The sequence below is a fragment of the Saccopteryx bilineata genome, chromosome 2, assembly GCF_036850765.1.
Source record: "Saccopteryx bilineata isolate mSacBil1 chromosome 2, mSacBil1_pri_phased_curated, whole genome shotgun sequence".
Lineage (NCBI taxonomy): Eukaryota > Metazoa > Chordata > Mammalia > Chiroptera > Emballonuridae > Saccopteryx > Saccopteryx bilineata.
This window is the reverse complement of record NC_089491.1, coordinates 78533437-78553831: the sequence shown is the minus strand read 5'-3', so window position 1 is coordinate 78553831 and position 20395 is coordinate 78533437. Positions and strand designations below refer to the sequence as shown.

Here is a 20395-nt window from a genome sequence, read left to right as displayed (position 1 = left end):
TTGTATCCTCACATGGTAGATGGGTCTAGGCTGCCCAGGGAGATCTCTTTTGTAAAGAACATTAAACCCATTCACGAGGGCTCTATTCTCATGACCTAAGCCAGGGGTCCCCAAACTTTTTACACAGGGGGCCAGTTCACTGTCCCTCAGACTGTTGGAGGGCCGGACATTAAAAAAAAACTATGAACAAATCCCTATGCACACTGCATATATCTTATTTTAAAGTAAAAAAACCAAAACAGGAACAAATACAATATTTAAAATAAAGAACAAGTAAATTTAAATCAATAAACTGACCAGTATTTCAATGGGAACTATGCTCCTCTCACTGACCACCAATGAAAGAGGTGCCCCTTCCAAAAGTGCGGTGGGGGTCAGATAAATGGCCTCAGGGGACCGCATGTGGCCCGCGGGCCGTAGTTTGGGGACCCCGGACCTAAGCACTGCCCAAAGACCCATTTCCGAATGTCATCATATTAAGCATTAGGATTTCAACATACGAATTTTGGGTGGAGACAAACATTCAGACTATAGTACCATCCGTAACTATCCAAAAAACTGAAACTTAAAAATATATATATTCAAAATTGAGGGAGGGAAAAAAGAGAATAATGGTACAATGTCTCTAGGAAATGTAATACCCACAAAGGGAGAGGTGACTCATAGTAATAATGCTTGCTGAGTATTGCCATTTTTCAAGTATTACATTGGCTATAATTACCAAAGGAGATAGGAAGCAAATGTAGGATAAAATTCCATTCAAGTATATAGTCAAAACATATGTCAGCCAGGAGAACTAAGTAAATGTTGCATTTAGAAAGGAAACACAATGGAGATAAAAATACATAATCTTTTGGAAATAATAGTATTTGTAAAAACATAGATGGATCTAGAGAGAATATCGTGCTAAGCAAAGTAAATCAGATGCAAAAAGAACCATACGATTTCACTCATTTGTGGAATAGAAAACTGAAATCAACAAATAAATAAGACAAACAAAATCTCATAGACACAAACACAGTATGGTGGACATGAGAGACAAAGATGGGTGGGAAGAGTTAGAAAAGGTTGAAGGGGAGTCAAATATATGGTAAGAGAAGAAGACTTGACTCTGAGTAGTGAACACACAATGCAATACAAAGATGACAAACTACAGAATTGTACAATTCAAATCTATATAATTTTAGTAATCAATGTCTCTGCAACAAATTTAATAAAATTGGGGGAAAAAATTTGTATAACACCTCACCAAAAAAATAAAACCATATCTTTCAAGACAATGCAAAACACAGTAAATTTATTTCTCCTCCAATACTAGAAGACATTTGTTGTTTCTTTTTGTTTGTTTGTTTTGTTTTGTTTTTGTATTTTTCTGAAGTGAGAAGCGAGGTGGCAGAGAGACTCCCACATGCCTCCAACCGGGATCCACCTGGCATGCCCACCTGGAGGCGATGCTCTGCCCATCTGGGGCATTGCTCTGTTGCAAGGGGAGCCATTCTAGCATCTGAGGCAGAGGCCATGGAGCCATCCTCAGTGTCCGGGCCAACTTTGCTCCAGTGGAGCTTTGGATGCAGGATGGGAAGAGAAAGACAGGGAGAAAGGAGAGGGGGAAGGGTGGAGAAGCAGATGGGCTCTTCTCCTGTATGCCCTGGCTGGGAATCAAACTCGGGATATCCACACACTGAGCCGATGCTCTACCACTGAGCCAACCAGCCAGAGCCCATTTGTAATTTGTTTAAGAAAGAGTTAGTATCAGAGGTTGGCTTGCATTTAAGGGTCATGTAGACAAAAATATATGTATCTTTAATCGGAAGAAACACAATAGTATCTAAGTGTGCATAACATAAGGCACTAGGACATTAAAAATTAACTAAGGGAAGAGCATATTCTTGACTCTCACCTCATGCTATCTCATGGGCATACTATAAGTGCAATGAAAGCATAACCATACACTATATAAATATGTTTCTTTCTCTGTCTCCCCACAGCACTCTCTGAAAAGGATAGGATGTAAATCAATAAAATCAGAACACAATTGGTATAGAAATAAGTAACAAACAAGATTTACAAAACTCATACATCTGTATCACTGAAAAACATTGAATTTGTGTAGATTCTTCATTTGCAAACAAGTAAGGAAAAACTAACAGGGCCTGTTAAAAGGAAAGAGTACTTGAAATTAAGCAAAAAGAAATTTTATTGTGTAATCTCAAAAGAAATGAATACTTCCAAGTAGGAATTACTGAAAGAATTAGAAGAAAGGTCTAGAAAAGTATGGGGGGGAAAATCCCAAAATCGTTCCTCTCTGAATTACTAACAGAAAGCCAAAATGTGAAGATGATCTTAACAAAATCTCTGTGAAGATAGGGATGTTTTTATTCACAGCTATAAACAGAGCACCTAGAACAATTTTATTCTCTCACTAAATATTTGTTGTTGTATTAGACACATGTTACGTGACATTTTAGTTTCAGCTGCACCTGCCTCCTAAATTCTCAGTCCTTAGGTCTACATCAGTTCATTAACTACAACTTCCACCTATAAAATTAATACCATTTATATGGCTCCATCACTAGAGGTCTACCAGCTGCACACCTAGCACATTTGTCTCCTTGTACCATTTCCAGATTAGAATAAAATGCTAACACACAGCCATGGTATAAGCAGTAAACTCTGACCAATGGAAGACAAAGCACAAGAAGAAACCAGACAGATAATTATTTTTCTAATAATGGATTGGTATAGGGCACAAATTCTCTCTTCAGCAAGTCCAAAAACAACTCGGCTGGCTGATTCAGTGCATGTGTTGTCTCTTCATGGCTCACTGTGAAGCTGAGGCCAGCACAATAATGTGCTTCCTTGAATTATTTGTTACACTTCCTTCCCTCAGATTCTTCTTGACTCACGCACTTTACCCTGGAATTGAATCCCCTAAGTAAGTAATCAGTATGCAATCCTTCACTTAGACTCTATTATTTTTTAGAATATATGGGATAAGTTGTTGAATGGATGAAATAAAACAAATAGCATGAAGAACTATTAAAAAGAAACATGCTATATAATAGCATTAAAATTCCTAATAAAGGCAGTCATAAGGAAAATCAATGCTATGGAAAATACAGTTAATTGGTAGGTTCAAAACTGAGAATTTCTTCTAGACCCAATTGAAAAAACAACATAGGAAAGCACGGGTTAAGCTGAGAGGATGCTGAGAATGAACAATGCTTCTTCCCATCTCAAGAAGAACCTTAGGTTCTGTTAAAAATATTATATTGCTGAAAGATAAATCCAATGACCCAGTTATAATAATGCTATTTTAGGGAATCAATAGACCATGGGATAAATAAGGAATATTCCTTTAGAGAACAAGTTTTTAACAAAGACTGACAGAGGGTTTCAGAAAGTTTCACTGGGTTATTCTGCCATTTAAAACATCATCATTGCTTACAAAAACAAAGACTTATTGCTTCCTTGCATTACATGTGACTTTCTTCAATTCTAAGACCCAAACTGGAAGAACAAACTATATTAAGAATAAGCCATTCTGGCCCTGGCCGGTTGGCTCAGCGGTAGAGCATCGGCCTGGGGTGCGAGGGACCCGGGTTCGATTCCTGGCCAGGGCACATAGGAGAAGCGCCCATTTGCTTCTCCACCCCCCCCCTCCTTCCCTTCTGTCTCTCTCTTCCCCTCCCGCAGCCAAGGCTCCATTGGAGTGAAGTTGGCCTGGGCGCTGGGGATGGCTCCTTGGCCTCTGCCCCAGGTGCTAGAGTGGCTCTCGTCGTAAAAGAGTGATGCCCCGGAGGGGCAGAGCATCGCCCCCTGGTGGGCAGAGCGTCGCCCTTGGTGGGCGTGCCGGGTGGATCCCGGTCGGGCGCATGTGGGAGTCTGTCTGATTGTCTCTCCCCGTTTCCAGCTTCAGAAAAATACAAAAAAAAAAAAATACAAAAAAAAAAGAAAAGAATAAGCCACTCTGCTGGCAGAGGACAAAAAGCAAAAGTAAATCACAACAATGACTCTTAAAACATTTACCAGGATATGGTATATGTCACTTTCACTTTCATTCCACAGGCCAAAATAAGTCACATGGCTAAATGTGATGCCAATGTGGAAAAAGTGTACTCTAGCAAAAGGGAAGGTCATGGTGAAAGTAGACCCTTGAGATGAATTAAAGGAATGAGTACTTTAAGAGTAAAAAGAGCAATTATGAACATTGTAGCAATATATAAAACTAAGCTTAAACATCTCTGAGCACAATGGTTATACAGGAGGAGTCAAATTTTATAAATCTTAAGACACAAAATGAGAAAGTTAAAATGTTTGAATATATGTCCTATTTTCCAAAGTATACATAGCAGGGTGTCAAAAAAAAGCTAAAGATAAATGTAGTTTAAAAAAACCCAACAGACACACAATGACGTCAGAGTAATGGCACGGTAGGAAGCAATACCAATAAATCTCCCCCAAAATTCAACAAGATCTTCAACCATAAACAGAAAAATCTATCCTTGGAGCTTCCAGATGTTCCGCAATACACCCGAAGGTATGGTCAAGCAAAAAATTGGCTAAATATATACTCAAACCCCAAAGGAAATAGGAAGTAAGAAACATTCCGCCTTCCTCACTAACCTAAATAAGGCTGCTTTCACTGGGAACTGAGAGGAACTAAGGAGGGCAAAGAGGGTGAATAGATTCAGGCCGCGGCACAAACGGCCGAACCAGGCTGTGGCACGGTAATCCAAGCCGAGGAAAAACTGTGCTTGTAGCAACCCAGTCAATATAATCTAGCACTCGTGCCAAATCCAGACAAAAAAAGACAAGTGGGGCAGTCATTCACCCTGATCTCCTGGTCAGCACGCACAGATAGTGGGTGAGAGATTCCTGCTAGAACCCTGGGAGTGAGCGCTCGTGTTACCCCAAAGAGAGGCAGAGTCAGGGGACTTTGTGTGGGCCAAAAGCGGAATCTCGGGCCACCCCAACGCCCTGAAAAAGCCGCGCATGGGGAAGGAGCGAGAGCCAATTCCAACGCTGGAACTTTTTCATGCGGGCGGGGATTTCACTCAGAGTGTGAGACTGCCGGCCTGATATCCTGGTCTGAGCGTGCAGATAGTGAGTGAGAGTTTCCTCTAAGCGCCCCGGGAGTGGACGCCCACCCGTGTTACTGGACAGAGTGGCAGAGCCAGAGGTCTTTGAGTGGGCGAAAGCCCTGCCTGATTATGCTAGCAGCTTTGACTGACTGAGCCTTACCCAGAACCCTGTGCTGAGTGGGAATAGAGTGGGGAGTTGCCAGCTCTTTGAGCCTCTTGCTATCCAGGCAGAGGCAGCAACAACCCCATAGCTGGATTATCAGGCTACTAATTGAGGAAGGAAAGACTAGGAGAGAGGCTCCAGGAACACGGACTCTCTCACTGTCGGAGCCTACAAATGCTAATGAGCCTCGACTGCCAATGAGACTGAAGCACAATACATGACATCTCCATAGAGAATTATCAACTGCAAACCTCTATCTCAGTGTGCCAAAGGGGTAGAACCCGGGGTACAGAGTCACAGACCAGGAAGAGGGAGAGAAAAGAAAAAGCAAGAAGATAACCTCTCAAAATAAAGAATAATCCGCAGACTTTATAACCTATCCCATTTTATTATTTGTTCGTTTGTTTCTCTTAACTTCATTCTTGATTTTCCTCCTCCAATTTAACTCTCTGCCGGTCTTACTATCTCCTCTCCTTGAACTACACTACCCATAAGTGTTACATCTCCCATTATCTTTTCTTTCCTCTTCCTTTCTGTCTATGAGGTTTGCACTCCAAAACCCTTAACTCTCTCTCTCTCTCTCTCCTCTTTTTTCTTTTTCCTTTTTTCTTTTAGTGGTTCCCTCTTTTTCTCTCTCTCTCTTTTCTCCCTCTATATTAGTTTCTTCCATTCTCCTTTACGTCTCCTCTCATTCCAACCTCAATAACGAACAATTATCTTATCTGGGACTCAATATTATGTTTGTGGTGTTTTGGGGGGTTTTTACTTTACCTTTTTAACTCACTAGCAGTGCTCCCATCCCTGGCTCTCCATTTTATCTAGTTCTTGTTCCACTAAATACAATAGTATTGATAATTTTTTAATTTGTCCCCCCATTTTCCTGTTTCCCTCTTATTCCTCTCATCATAACTCTTAGTCAACCAACACCTAAAAGCAAATCATTTTATTCTTGACCAAAATTTTTTCCTTATTTGCTTTTTGTGGGTCCATACCCCCCCCTTTTTTTTTCTTTTTTTTTTGCCACTTTATTACTTCTCCCCAATTCAGGCCCTACATTACAGGCATTGTTTGTTCTATTTAGTAGAATATAATTCACAGTTCACCACAAGATTTTCTCCTGAAAGAGGAAAAAGGAGAGGAGAGGAAAAAAGGAGGGGGGGGGAATAATTTCCTTTTTTTTTAATTTTTATTTTATTTTATTTTTCTTTATTTAATTGTTAATTTTTTAATAAAAAAACAACTCTTTATGATTTTTATTTTTTAACTTTTTACTCTTTATTAAATCTCATTAATACTATCAACAAAACCACCCTCAGATGCCATTAAGGAAGAGAAAATCGAATATTATGGATACGAAATAAAGAGAGGTAACACACATAGATGAGGAAAAATCTATGGAGAAAAACTTTAATATATTGGAAACCTTGGAGTTAAAAAACAAAGAATTTAAAATAGAAATACTAAAAACACTCAGAGATATACATGAAAACACAGAAAGGCAATTTAGGGAGCTCAGAAAACAACTCAATGAACACAAAGAATATATTACCAAGGAAATTGAAACTATAAAAACAAATCAAACAGATGAAAAACTCAATTCACGAGCTGAAAAACGAGGTAACAAGCTTAGCTAATAGAACAGGCCAGATAGAAGGTAGGATTAGTGAAATAGAAGACAAGCAACTTGAGGCACAACAGAGAGAAGAAGAAAAAGACTCTAAAATTTAAAAAAAAATGAGATAGCCCTACAGGAATTATCTGACTCCATCAAAAAGAATAACATAAGAATAATAGGTATATCAGAGGGAGAAGAGAGAGAAAATGGAATGGAGAACATACTCAAACAAATAATAGATCTTCCCAAGCCTGTGGAAAGAACTAAAGCCTCAAATTCAAGAAGCAAACAGAACTCCGAGTTTTCTTAACCCCAACAAACCTACTCCAAGGCACATCATAATGAAATTGGCACAAACCAACGGCAAAGAAAAAATTCTCAAGGCAGCCAGGGAAAAGAAGAATACAACATATAAAGGAAGGCCCATTAGATTATCATCAGATTTCTCAGCAGAAACTCTACAAGCTAGAAGAGAGTGGACCCCAATATTTAAAGTCCTGAAAGAGAGGAACTTTCAGCCACGAATACTATACCCATCAAAGCTATCCTTCAAATATGAAGGAGAAATAAAAACATTCACAGATACAGAAAAGATGAGGGAATTTATCATCAGAAAACCCCCACTCCAGGAATTACTAAAGGGGGTTCTCCAATCAGATACAAAGAACAAAAAAAAAGCCACAAGTAAAAGCTCCAAGAAGAACACAATAAAACCAAATTTAAACTGTGACAACAACAAAATAAAAGGGGGAGAGAGAAAGGAGATTAACAGTAGCAAAGGAAGATGGAGTGCAAAAGTACTCACAAAATAGTGCACTACAATGAACAGGGTAGAAACCCTTTTCATTACTTAAAGGTAACCACCATTGAAAAAACACCACAGAAGCACATGATTTAAAAAAGATAGCAACACAGGAAAGATGTATGAAATACAACCAAATAAAAACAAAAGATAGAAAAATGAAAGAGAAGGATCAAACAAGACACAAAACTAACAGAAAGCAATGTATAAAATGGCAATAGGGAACTCACAAGTGTCAATAATTACACTAAGTGTAAACGAATTAAACTCACCAATAAAAAGGCACAGAGTAGCAGAATAGATTAAAAAAGAAAATCCAACTGTATGCTGCCTAGAGGAAATTCATCTAAGTAACAAGGATAAAAACAAATTCAAAGTGAAAGGCTGGAAAACAATACTCCAAGAAAATAACATCCAAAAAAAGCAGGTGTAGCAATACTCATATCTGATAATGCTGACTACAAGACAGCAAAAGTACTCAGAGACAAAAATGGCCATTTCATAATGGCTAAGGGGACACTGAATCAAGAAGACATAACAATTCTTAATATATATGCACCAAACCAAGGAGCACCAAAATATATAAGACAGCTACTTATTGACCTTAAAACAAAAACTGACAAAAATACAATCATACTTGGAGACCTCGATACACCGCTGACAGCTCTAGATCGGTCAAACAGAGAATCAACAAGGATATAGTGGCCTTAAAGAAAACACGAGAGCACCTGGATATGATAGACATCTACAGGACATTTCATCCCAAAGTGACTGAGTATACATTTTTCTCCAGTGTACATGGATCATTCTCAAGAATTGACCATATGTTGGGCCACAAAAACAACATCAGCAAATTCAGAAAAATAAAAGTCGTACCAAGCATATTTTCTGATCATAAAGCCTTGAAACTAGAATTCAACTGCAAAAAAGAGGAAAAAAATTCCACAAAAATGTGGAAACTAAACAACATACTTTTAAAAAATGAATGGGTCAAAGAAGAAATAAGTGCAGAGATCAAAAGATATATACAGACTAATGAAAATGACAATACGACATATCAGAATCTATGGGGTGCAGCAAAAGCAGTGATAAGAGGGAAGTTCATATCGCTTCAGGCATATATGAACAAACAAGAGAGAGCCCAAGTGAAACACTTAACTTCCCACCTTAAGGAACTAGAAAAAGAAGAACAAAGACAACCCAAAACCAGCTGAAGAAAGGAGATAATAAAAATCAGAGCAGAAATCAATGAATTAGAGAACAGAAAAACTATAGAAAAAATTAATAGAACAAGGAGCTGGTTCTTTGAAAAGATCAACAAAATTGACAAACCCTTGGCAAGACTTACCAAGGAAAAAAGAGAAAGAACTCATATAAACAAAATCCAAAATGAAAGAGGAGAAATCACCATGGACACTGTAGATATACAAAGAATTATTGTAGAATACTATGAAAAACTTTATGCCACTAAGTTCAACAACCTAGAAGAAATGGATAAATTCCTAGAACAATACAACCTTCCTAGACTGAGTCAAGAAGATGCAGAAAGCCTAAACAGACCTATTAATAGAAAAGAAAATTAAAAACCTCCCCAAAAATAAAAGTCCAGGCCCAGACGGCTATACCAGCAAATTTTATCAAACATTCAAAGACTTGGTTCCTATTCTACTCAAAGTCTTCCAAAAAACTGAAGAAGAAGCAATACTTCCAAACACATTTTAAGAGGCCAACATAACCCTCATACCAAAACCAGGTAAGGATGGCACAAAAAAATAAAACTACAGACCAATATCTCAAGTGAATACAGATGCTAAAATACAAAACAAAATACTAGCAAATCGAATACAACAACATATTAAAAAAATAATACATCATAATCAAGAGGGACTCATCCCAGAATCTCAAGGATGGTTCAACATACGTAAAATGGTTAATGTAATACATCATATCAACAAAACAAAGATGAAAAACCTCATGATCTTATCAATAGAGGCTAAAAAACTTTCGATAAAATCCAACACAATTTTATGTTTAAGACTCTCAACAAAATGGGTATAGAAGAAAAATATCTCAACATGATAAAGGCCATATATGATAAACCATCAGCTAACATCATATTAAATGGCACAAAACTGAAGGCTTTCCCCCTTAAATCAGGAACAAGACAGGGTTGTCCACTCTCTCCACTCTTATTTAATGTGGTACTAGACGTTCTAGCCAGAGCAATCAGACAAGACAAAGAAATAAAAGGCATCCATTTCGGGAAAACAAGAAGTAAAGGTATCACTTTTTGCAGATGATATGATCCTATACATCGAAAACCCCAAAGAATCCACAAAAAGACTACTAGAAACAATAAGCCAATACTGTAAGGTCGCAGGATACAAAATTAACATACAGAAGTCAATAGCCTTTCTATATGCCAACAATGAAACATTTGAGAACGAACTCAAAAGAATAATCCCTTTCACCATTGCAACAAAAAAATAAAATACTTAGGAATAAACATAACAAAGAATGTAAAGGACTTATATAATGAAAACTGTAAACCATTGTTAAGGGAAATCGAAAAAGATATAATGAGATGAAAGAAAGAATATTCCTTGGTCTTGGTTAGGAAGAATAAATGTAATCAAGATGGCCATATTACCCAAAGCAATATACAAATTTAATGTAATTCCCATCAAAATTCCAATGACATTTTTAAAAAAATGGAACAAAAAATCATCAGATTTATATGGAACTATAAAAAACTCCAAATAGCCAAAGCAATCCTAAAGAAAAAGAATGAAGCTGGGGGCATTACAATACCTGACTTCAAACTATATTATAGGGCCATGACAATCAAAACAGCATGGTATTGGCAGAAAAATAGACACTCAGACCAATGGAACAAAATAGAAAACCCAGAAATAAAACCACATATATATAGTCAAATAATTTTTGATAAAGGGGCCAACAACACACAATGGAGAAAAGAAAGCTTCTTCAACAAATGGTGCTGGGAAAACTGGAAAGCCACATGCAAAAGAATGAAACTGGACTACAGTTTGTCCCCCTGTACTAAAATTAATTCAAAATGGATCAAAGAGCTAAACATAAGACCTGAAACAATTAAGTACATAGAAGAAGACATAGGTTCTAAACTCATGGACCTTGGTTTTAAAGAGCATTTTATGAATTTGACTCCAAAGGCAAGAGAAGTGAAGGCAAAAATTAATGAATGGGACTACATCAGACTAAGAAGTTTTTGCTCAGCAAGAGAAACTGATAAGAAAATAAACAGACAGCCAACTAAATGGGAAATGATATTTTCAAACAGCAGCTCAGATAAGGGCCTAATATCCAAAATATACAAAGAACTCATAAAACTCAACAACAAACAAACAATCCAATAAAAAAATGGGAAGAGGACATGAACAGACCCTTCTCCCAGGAAGAAATACAAATGGCCAACAGATATATGAAAAGATGCTCATTTTCTTTAGTTATTAGAGAAATACAAATCAAAATGCAATGAGATACCACCTCATACCTGTTAGATTAGCTATTATTAACAAGACAGGTAATAGCAAATGTTGGAGAGGCTGTGGAGAAAAAGGAACCCTCATACACTGTTGGTGGGAATGTAAAGTAGTACAACCATTATGGAAGAAAGTATGGTGGTTCCTCAAAAAACTGAAAACAGAACTACCTTATGACCCAGTAATCCCTCTACTGGGTATATACCCCAAAAACTCAGAACCATTGATTCGTAAAGACACATGCAGCCCCATGTTCATTGCAGCATTGTTCACAGTGGCCAGGACATGGAAACAACCAAAAAGCCCGTCAATAGATGACTGGATAAAGAAGATGTGGCACATATACACTATGGAATACTACTCAGCCATAAGAAATGATGACATCAGATCATTTACAGCAAAATGGTGGGATCTTGATAACATTATAGGAAGTGAAATAAGTAAATCAGAAAAAACCAGGAACTGCATTATTCCATACATAGGTAGGACATAAAAGTGAGACTAAGAGACATTGATAAGAGTGTGGTGGTTACGGGGGAACGGGGAGAGGGAGAAGGAAAGGGGGAGGGGGAGGGGCACAAAAAAAACTAGATAGAAGGTGACAGAGAACAATCTGACTTTGGGTGATGGGTATGCAACATAACTGAACGACAAGAGAACCTAGATATGTTATCTTTGAATATATGTATCCTGATTTATTGATGTCGCCCCATTAAAAAAAATAAAATTATTAAAAAAAAAAAACATGTTCAGTACAATCCTTTTAATCTAAAAATTTCTACCTTATCTTCAATCTATGAATATAGATTAAGAAAAATCTATAGTGATTCTCACAAAATTTTAATGGCTATTATTTCTTTAGTATAATTTTTCCCCTCTATTTTATACTTTACTCTGAATTTTAATTTATGTTTCATTACACTAAAATAATTATGTACTGATCTTGTTTGTTACATAAATGTAAACAAAAATAAATAGCAAATTAATTTCAGAGAAATTACAACTCAAGGGAAAAATTTACACAGACAAAAAAGTAAGAAGAACAATCACAGTAAAAACTAAAGAACTAGCCTGACCTGTGGTGGCGCAGTGGATAAAGTGTCAACCTGGAAACACTGAGGTTGCCGGTTCGAAACCCTGGGCTAGCCTGGTCAAGGCGCATATGGGAGTTGATGCTTCCTGCTCCTCCCCCCTTCTCTCTCTCTCTCTCTCTCTCTCCTCTCTATAATGAATAAATAAAATCTAAAAAAAAAAACAAAACTAAAGAACTATAAGCACTTTACCACCAAATCATAGGACATCAAAACATGAGAGCAAAAACTATAAATAATAAAAGGAAATTTAGTTAGAAATTATATGAGAAAAGAAGACTTCATTTAAAATAATTTTAAAAAGCATGAAGTTGTTAAGAATAAATTATAACAAGAAATGTCAAACCCATATGAAAAACAACATAAAATATTTTGAAAGGGCACAAAACACTGAAACAAACGTAATGGTATACCATTCTCTAAGACATGAAGACTGACATCATAAAGATATCAATTCTTCTTAGGTTTAATTGAAAATTTGATGCACTAATAAAATACCAATAAATAAATAAATAAGTTTATTGTAAAGTTTATACAGAAAAATTAATAAGCATTACATACCCCAAGAAAGCTTTAAAAAAGAGCAGTAATAGTAAAAGTGTCACATATTTTCTTATCCAATAATTTCCTTCTCTACCCTACTCTCTAGTACTCTAGCCTACTCTCTAAGAGGTTAACCTCTACAAAATGCATTACACTGACTCCTTGTCTGGGTCTTCTCTGGATCTGACTGAATTTGATTAGTTGGAAGTGCTACCCTGTGATAAGTAGGACAAGGCTGAAGAGGTACTTCTTTCCCTAGCTCCCTCTCAGCTGAGCCATAGTTAGCAGAGCCTCTATTTCTCTAAAAGTAATTCTCCGATTAATAAGTCTCTTCCCAGGGGCGATATTTCTCACTGATATTTGATAACAACCTTCTCACCTTGCCCATTCTGGTCTAGGATAACAATGGTTTCCTATTGTTGATAATATGAATCTCAATATCTATTTGAAGAGAATTGACATCTTTATCATATTGAGTCTTACCATCCATGAACTTTGTATATCCCTACACATATCAGAACTTTTACTCCTCTCAATAATGTTTTAAAATTCTCTGTATAAAGCTAATAAATATTTTTACTATACTCTTTATATATTTAGTCATATTGCAAATTATATTAAGACCATTTCCTAAATTTTTGGCAAAAAATTATAATTGCATTTTATACACTGAATTGTATCTACTAAGTGCGCTAAACACACTTATTAAACAATGTTTTATACATTATTTTTAATTTTATATGGCTTAAAAATAATTATGCCATGAGTGAATAGGCCAACCGGTCTGTCATCTATTAAGTGTATACTTTTCCTCACCCCTACGATATGAATATTTAAAATGTGACAAAATGAATTTTTGCTTGGATAAGAGATTAATATAAGATTTACCAGAAAGTTCTGTCCGTTTTTGGAATAAAACAAAATACAAATTTTTCTTACTGTCAATAAACTTTATTAAATAATATAATTGCCCTTATTATTAATGATTTCTTGCCAGCGTGAGGGCAATTTGTATATCCCATTTTTGAAAAATGTTTTATCTTTTGATGCGAAAAATTGAACCAGTGCTTGTTTGATATCATCTTCATTTTTGAATTTTTTGCCCTTCAAAAAATTTTGTAAGAAAAAAAAAATTTTGTAAGGACAAAAACAAGTGATAGTGGGAGGGTGCTAAGTCTGGGGAATATGGTAGATGCGACAGACATGCTTCTGTAGCATTTCTTCCTTGTTGAAATTCGTAAAAATTACGGTGGCGTAAATAAACTTTATCAGTAGCCATGGGTACACTATCGCTTCACACATAAGACTAATGTGAATCAACTTTGTTTTAGTTAATTTGCTACGTCAGTATGTATACATTAAGTGATAAAAATAGAGAGGCACACATGCGTCAAATAAACGTGCTTACGTGTCAAAACTTGTGATAGAAATGGACAGAACTTTCTGGTAGACCTTATATATACATATCAACTATTACCCAACCAAAAATCCTGCCCAGATATATAAGTTCATATATATATATCTTATAATATGCTAAATATATATAAATAAAAATGTATATATTTATGTATTTTATAATTATATATTAATTACACAATATATATAAACATTATATATTTATTTATACACATACACAAACACTACATATGAAATTTTGCTTAGAGAGGTATATGATAAACTTTGTATAATTTATTTTAATTGAGTAAAAAAGGTACACATACAAACATGTATATATGTATATCAACATGACATGTATATGTGTATGTGTACATTTATATTTAAATATTTATTTTCATTATAATGCTTCTGATAAAAGTAAATATAAATTAGTAGGTAGTTTAAAATCTTTCAAAATGCTTAAAACATAATTTTTAAGTAATCTTGCTTTATAAATAGTACTACAAAGTTAACTATTTTGATATAAAATTAATATTTCACAAATAAAAACTATTTGGAATATAAAATAAAATATAAAAATGGGTTCCTCATTATTTTTCATTATAACAGTAATATCTTTTACTCATTTTCATTCTTTTCCAAATGAGAGGAGAGGAGATAGAGAGACTCCTGCATGCATCCCAACCGGGATTCACCCAGCAACCTCCATCTGGGGCAGATGCTTTGGTTGGGACATTCTCCCAACCAAGTTAACCAAGCTATTTTTAGCACCTGAGGCGGAAGCTTCAGATAGCCATCCTCAGTGCCTGGGCTAATGCACTCAAACCAATCGACCCATGGCTGCCATAGGGGAAGAGAGAGAGAGAGAAGGAGGAGGGGGAGGGGTGGAGAAGCAGATGCTTGCTTCTCCTGTGTGCCCTGACTTGGAATCAAACCCAGGACATCCACATGCCAGGCAACATTCGAACACTGAGCCAACAGGCCAGGGAGAACAATAATAAGTATTATACACCACACAGCGAAGAATTTATAAAACAGTAAATGAATATATTACCTTGTTAAAAACTAAAACAAGGCTACTTTTGGAGAATGCTTTTGCCACTCCTGTGAAATCTCTAATTATTTCCAGTCAACTATTTCCAGTTTGGTTTACATATTTTCAGATAGCTTCAGTACAAATATAGGTTCCCAGAGAAGACACATTTTTGTCATTTAGGGGTACTAATAATAAAAATAAATGCTGCCATTCTCAATAACTAATGACATTTCTATAATATTAAATTAAAAACTTAATATACTTGCCTGACCAGGGTAATATCCATATCCTTCTGGATGAGTTCAGTCTGTTTATTAGTCAGCTGTAATGATAGAGCATTATATTTGCTCTGTGAAACTTCAATTTCTTTTTTTGCTTCAATTAAATTGTTTTCAAAGACCTAAAATTAGAACACATTAAAAATCTAATATTATACACATCCAATAAATAAAAGAAAATGGCTGTTATATTTAACAAATTATTCTACAAAATGACAGTGAAAATAAGGATTTTAAGCAAATAAACCTGAAATTCTATGTAGAAATGTTCTTACGAAAATTAAAATAAAAAAATTATTGGCCTGGCTGGTTGGCTCAGTGGATAGAGCATCCACCAAGCATGCAGACATCCCAGTTGGGGCACACATGAGGAGCAATCATCTGCTTCTCTTAATCTCTCTCTCCCCCTTCTTTCTCTCTTCCCTTCTCACAGCCAGTGGCTCAATTGGTTTAAGAATCAGCCTGGGCACTGAGGATAGCTTAGTTGGTCAGAGTGTGTCAGCTTCAGGTGCTAAAAATACATCGGTTGATTCGAGCATTGGCCCAAAATGGGGGCTCCGGGTGGATCCTGTTTGAGGTGCATGAAGGAGTCTGTCTTTCTATCTCTCTTTCTCTCACTTAAAAAAATTATTGTACAATAAAAAAGTTAATTTTATAAACAAAAGAAGAACTCATTTACTTAAATATTAACCCCCAAAAATGGCAAGTATTCATTATTTACTCCATTTTAAATGTACATACATAAATGCACTCAGAGAAGAAAAGACAGTACTACAAAGATAGCAGAATAATTTCACAATGTCTGAGATTCAGATTATGCTGAGTTTTCTTGATTGTAGTAAAATTCAACCTATATCCCTGACCAGGCGGTGGCGCAGTGGATAGAGCATTGGACTGGGATGCAGAGGACCCAGGTTCGAGACCCGAAGTTGCCAGCTTGAGTGTGGGCTCATCTGGCTTGAGCAAAAAGCTCACCAGCTTGGACCCAAGGTCGCTGGCTCCAGCAAGGGGTTGCCAGGGGTTACTCAGTCTGCTGAAGGTCTGCGGTAAGGCACATATTAGAAAGCAGTCAATGAACAACTAAGGTGTCGCAACAAAAAATTGATGATTGCTGCTTCTCATCTCTCTTCGTTCCTGTCTGTCTGTCCCTATCTATCCCTCTCTCTCTCTCTGTGTCCCTGTAAAAAAAAAAAAAATTCAACCTATATTTCTTCAAAGATGAGCTTTTCCTCTGATAATTCTCTAAATATTTTCCCAATTTCAAACAATTTAAGAACTGATGTCATTTCCTCAAAAATATTTTTCTCAAAAATGTAAAATTACCTTTATTTTCATAGTTTTGAATAAATCTTATACCTAAAAATAGAATATATAGAAATAAAAACAATACAATCATTATTTCCAAAGTGAGCACCAAGCCACTTTAGTCAAGCATTACAAATTTATCCTAGCCAAGCTCCCAAACCTCATATATTCATGCTGTAGTAATCTTATAAAAATAAAAACATTGGCTTTCAGTCAAGATAGCATTGTGACTACTTCTTAAATACCTGTTTACTATAAAAATAAAACAACAGATAGATATACAGGTATCGCCAGCTTTTCTTTTCTTTTTCTTTTTCTGTATTTTTCTGAAGTTGGAAACGGGAAGGCAGTCAGACAGACTCCCGCATGTGCCCGACCGGGATCCACCTGGCATGCCCACCAGGAGGCTCTGCTCTGCTCATCTGGGGCGTTGCTCTGTTACCACCAGGGCCATTCTAGCGCCTGATGCAGAGGCCATAGAGCCATCCTCAGCGCCCAGGCCACCTTTGCTCCAATGGAGCTTTGGCTGTGGAAGGGGAAGAGAGAGACAGAGAGGAAGGAGAGGAGGAGGGGTGGAGAAGCAGATGGGCACTTCTCCTGTGTGCTCTGGCCGGGAATCGAACCCGGGACTCCTACACGCCAGGCCGATGCTCTACCACTGAGCCAACCAGCCAGGGCTTCCAGCTTTTCAAAAGTTCACATTATGCCAGTTTGTTTTTTGAAAGACCTACATTAGTACCTATTTTCACTAAAAAATTCAAAAAAGATTTTCACTTCTATGAAACGAACAAATACCAGATTAATGTAGGTCTTTTAGAGAAGTAAATTGGCATAATGGAAACTTTTTAAAAATTTTTATTTAGAAAATTAAATTTAATGGGGTAACATTGATCAATAAGAGTACATAGGTTTCAGGTAAACATTTCTATGCATTTGATCTATATTGCCTACCTAATTACCCACAGTCAAATCATTTTCCATCACAGTCCAGTCCAGGGGTAGTCAACCTTTTTATACCTACTGCCCACTTTTGTATTTCTGTTAGTGGTAAAATTTTCTAACCACCCACCGGTTCCACAGTAATGGTGATTTATAAAGTACGGAAGTAACATTACTTTATAAAGTTTATAAAGCAGAGTTACAGCAAGTTAAAGCATATAATAATAATTATTTACCAAGAACTTTATGTTGAATTTTCACTAAGTTTGGCAGAATAAATCTTTATAAAACAACTTACTATCGTTAAATCTATCTTTTTATTTATACTTTGGTTGCTCCGCCCACCATGAAGGCTGGAACGCCCACTAGTGGGCGGTTGGGACCAGGTTGACTACCACTGGTAGTCGTTCGTTTTTACTTCCCTCCCTGCACCCCCCCTCCCTCTGGTAACCATTTCACTTTTATCCATGGCCATGAGTCTCAGTTTTACATCCCACTTATGTGTGAAATCATAGTTCTTAATTTTTTCTGATTTACTTAATTCACTCAGTATAATGTTCTCAAGGTCCATCCATGTTGTCATAAATGTCAGTAGGTCATCATTTCTTATGGCTGAGAAGTAATCCATTGTACAGATGTACTATACCTTATTTATACAATCCTCTATCAAGGGACACATTGGTTGTTTCCATGTCTTGGCCACTATGAATAATGCTGGGATGAATGCGGAGGTGCATGTATCTTTGTGGACCAACGTTTCCGAGTATTTGGATAAATACTCAGTAGAAGGATTGCTAGGTCATATGGTAATTCTATTCATAATTTGTTGAGGAACCACCATACTTTGTCTTATAATAGCTATACTAGTTTACATTCCCATTAGCAGTGAAGGAGGATTCCTTATGCTTCACAGCCTCTCCAACACTTGTTATTACCTGCCTTGCCGATCTAACAGGTGTGAGGTAGTATCTCATTGTAGTGTTAATTTGCATTTCTCAAATAGCCAGCAAAGATGAGCATCTCTTCATATATCTATTGGCCATTTGTATGTCTTCTTGGGAGAAGTGCCAGTTCAGGTCCTCTTCCTATTTTTTTAATTTGATTGTTTGCTTCTTTGTTGCTGAGCTTTGTGAGTTCTTTATAAAGTTTAGATATTAACCCCTTATTGGAACTATTTACACATATCATCTCTCATTTAGTTGGTTACTTATTTGTTTTATTGTCAGTTTCTTTTGCTGTGCAGAAGCTTTTTAGTTTTATATAGTCCCATTCATTTACCGTATTTTTTGCTCAAGACACATTTTTTTTCCCCCAAAAGTGGATGGGAAAATGCCCATGTGTTTTATAGAGTGAATGTTCATTTTTCTTTTTTTTTTTTTTTAGCTGCTGCAGGTTTCCAGACAACTAGAAGAGTACTTGATCATTAACGTCTTTTCTCATTTGTTAATAACAGTGCTAATGGTTGTTAATACTGCTGTTGAGTTTACATTGTTGAAAATTTATTGTGGTATATTTTATTAAATATTTTAACACACCATTTGGTTCAAAATATTTTTTTTCTTATTTTCCTCCTTAAAACCCTAGATGCATCTATGGAGTGAAAAATATGGCATTTTTGCCTTTACTTCCCTTGCCTTTGGGGTCAAAGTTATAAATTGTTCTCTATAGCCAAGGTCCATGAATTTAGTATCTATGTTTTCTCCTATGTAATTTATTGTTTTAGATCTTATGTTTAAGTCTTTGATCCATTTTGCACTAATTTTTGTGCAGAAGGAAAAACTGTAGTCAAGTTTCACTTGTTTGCATGTGGCTTTACAATTTTCCCAACACCATTTATTAAAGAGGCTTTCTTTCCTCCATTGAGCCTTTTTGGCTCCTTTGTCAAAGATTATTTGTCCATTTTTATGTGGTTTTATTTCTGGGCTTTCAATTCTGTTCCATTGATCTGTATGTCTGTTTTTATGCCAATACCAGGCTATTTTGATTATGGTGGCTCTACAGTATAATCTGAAGTCAAATAGTGTGATACTGATTCACTTTTTTCCCTCTGGATGGCTTTGGCTATTTGGGATTTTTTACTGTTTCATAGAAACCTGGTGATTTTTTGTTCTATTTCTTTAAAAATGGTATTGGGCTTGGTCTGACCTTTGGTGGTGCAGTGGATAAAGCATCGACCTGGAATGCTGAGGTCGGCATTTCAAAACCCTGGCCTTGCCTGGTCAAGGGACATATGGAAGTTGATGCTTCCTGTTCATCCCCCTTCTCTCTCTTTCACTCTCTCTCTCCTGTCTCTCTAAAAATGAATAAATAAAATCTAGAAAAAAAAATTTTTTAATAGTATTGGGATTTTAACAGGGATTGTATTAAATTTGTATACTGTTTTGTGTAATATTGCCATTTCAACTATGTTGATTATTCCAATCCATGAACATGGAATATTTTTCTATTTCATTGTGTCTTTTTCAATTTCTTTCAATAATATTATTTAGTTTTAAGTATATAAGTCCTTCCATCATTGCTAAGTTTATTCCTAGGATTTTGGAGGTTTTTTGTTTTTTAATAAATAAATTTTTATTAATTTTAATGGGGTGACATCAATAAATCAGGGTACATATAG

General features: G+C 36.2%; 1 protein-coding gene across 7 annotated transcripts in view; it reads right to left on the bottom strand.

Annotated features, from left to right (window-relative positions):
* CNTLN (centlein) overlaps positions 1-20395 on the bottom strand; it is a 363805-nt gene that overhangs the window by 239904 nt on the left and 103506 nt on the right. For all 7 annotated transcript variants that reach the window (XM_066257308.1, XM_066257310.1, XM_066257311.1 and 4 more), the window contains one exon: positions 15519-15656. In XM_066257308.1, coding sequence (XP_066113405.1) covers positions 15519-15656 — 138 coding nt within the window. The remainder of the gene's footprint in view (positions 1-15518; positions 15657-20395) is intronic.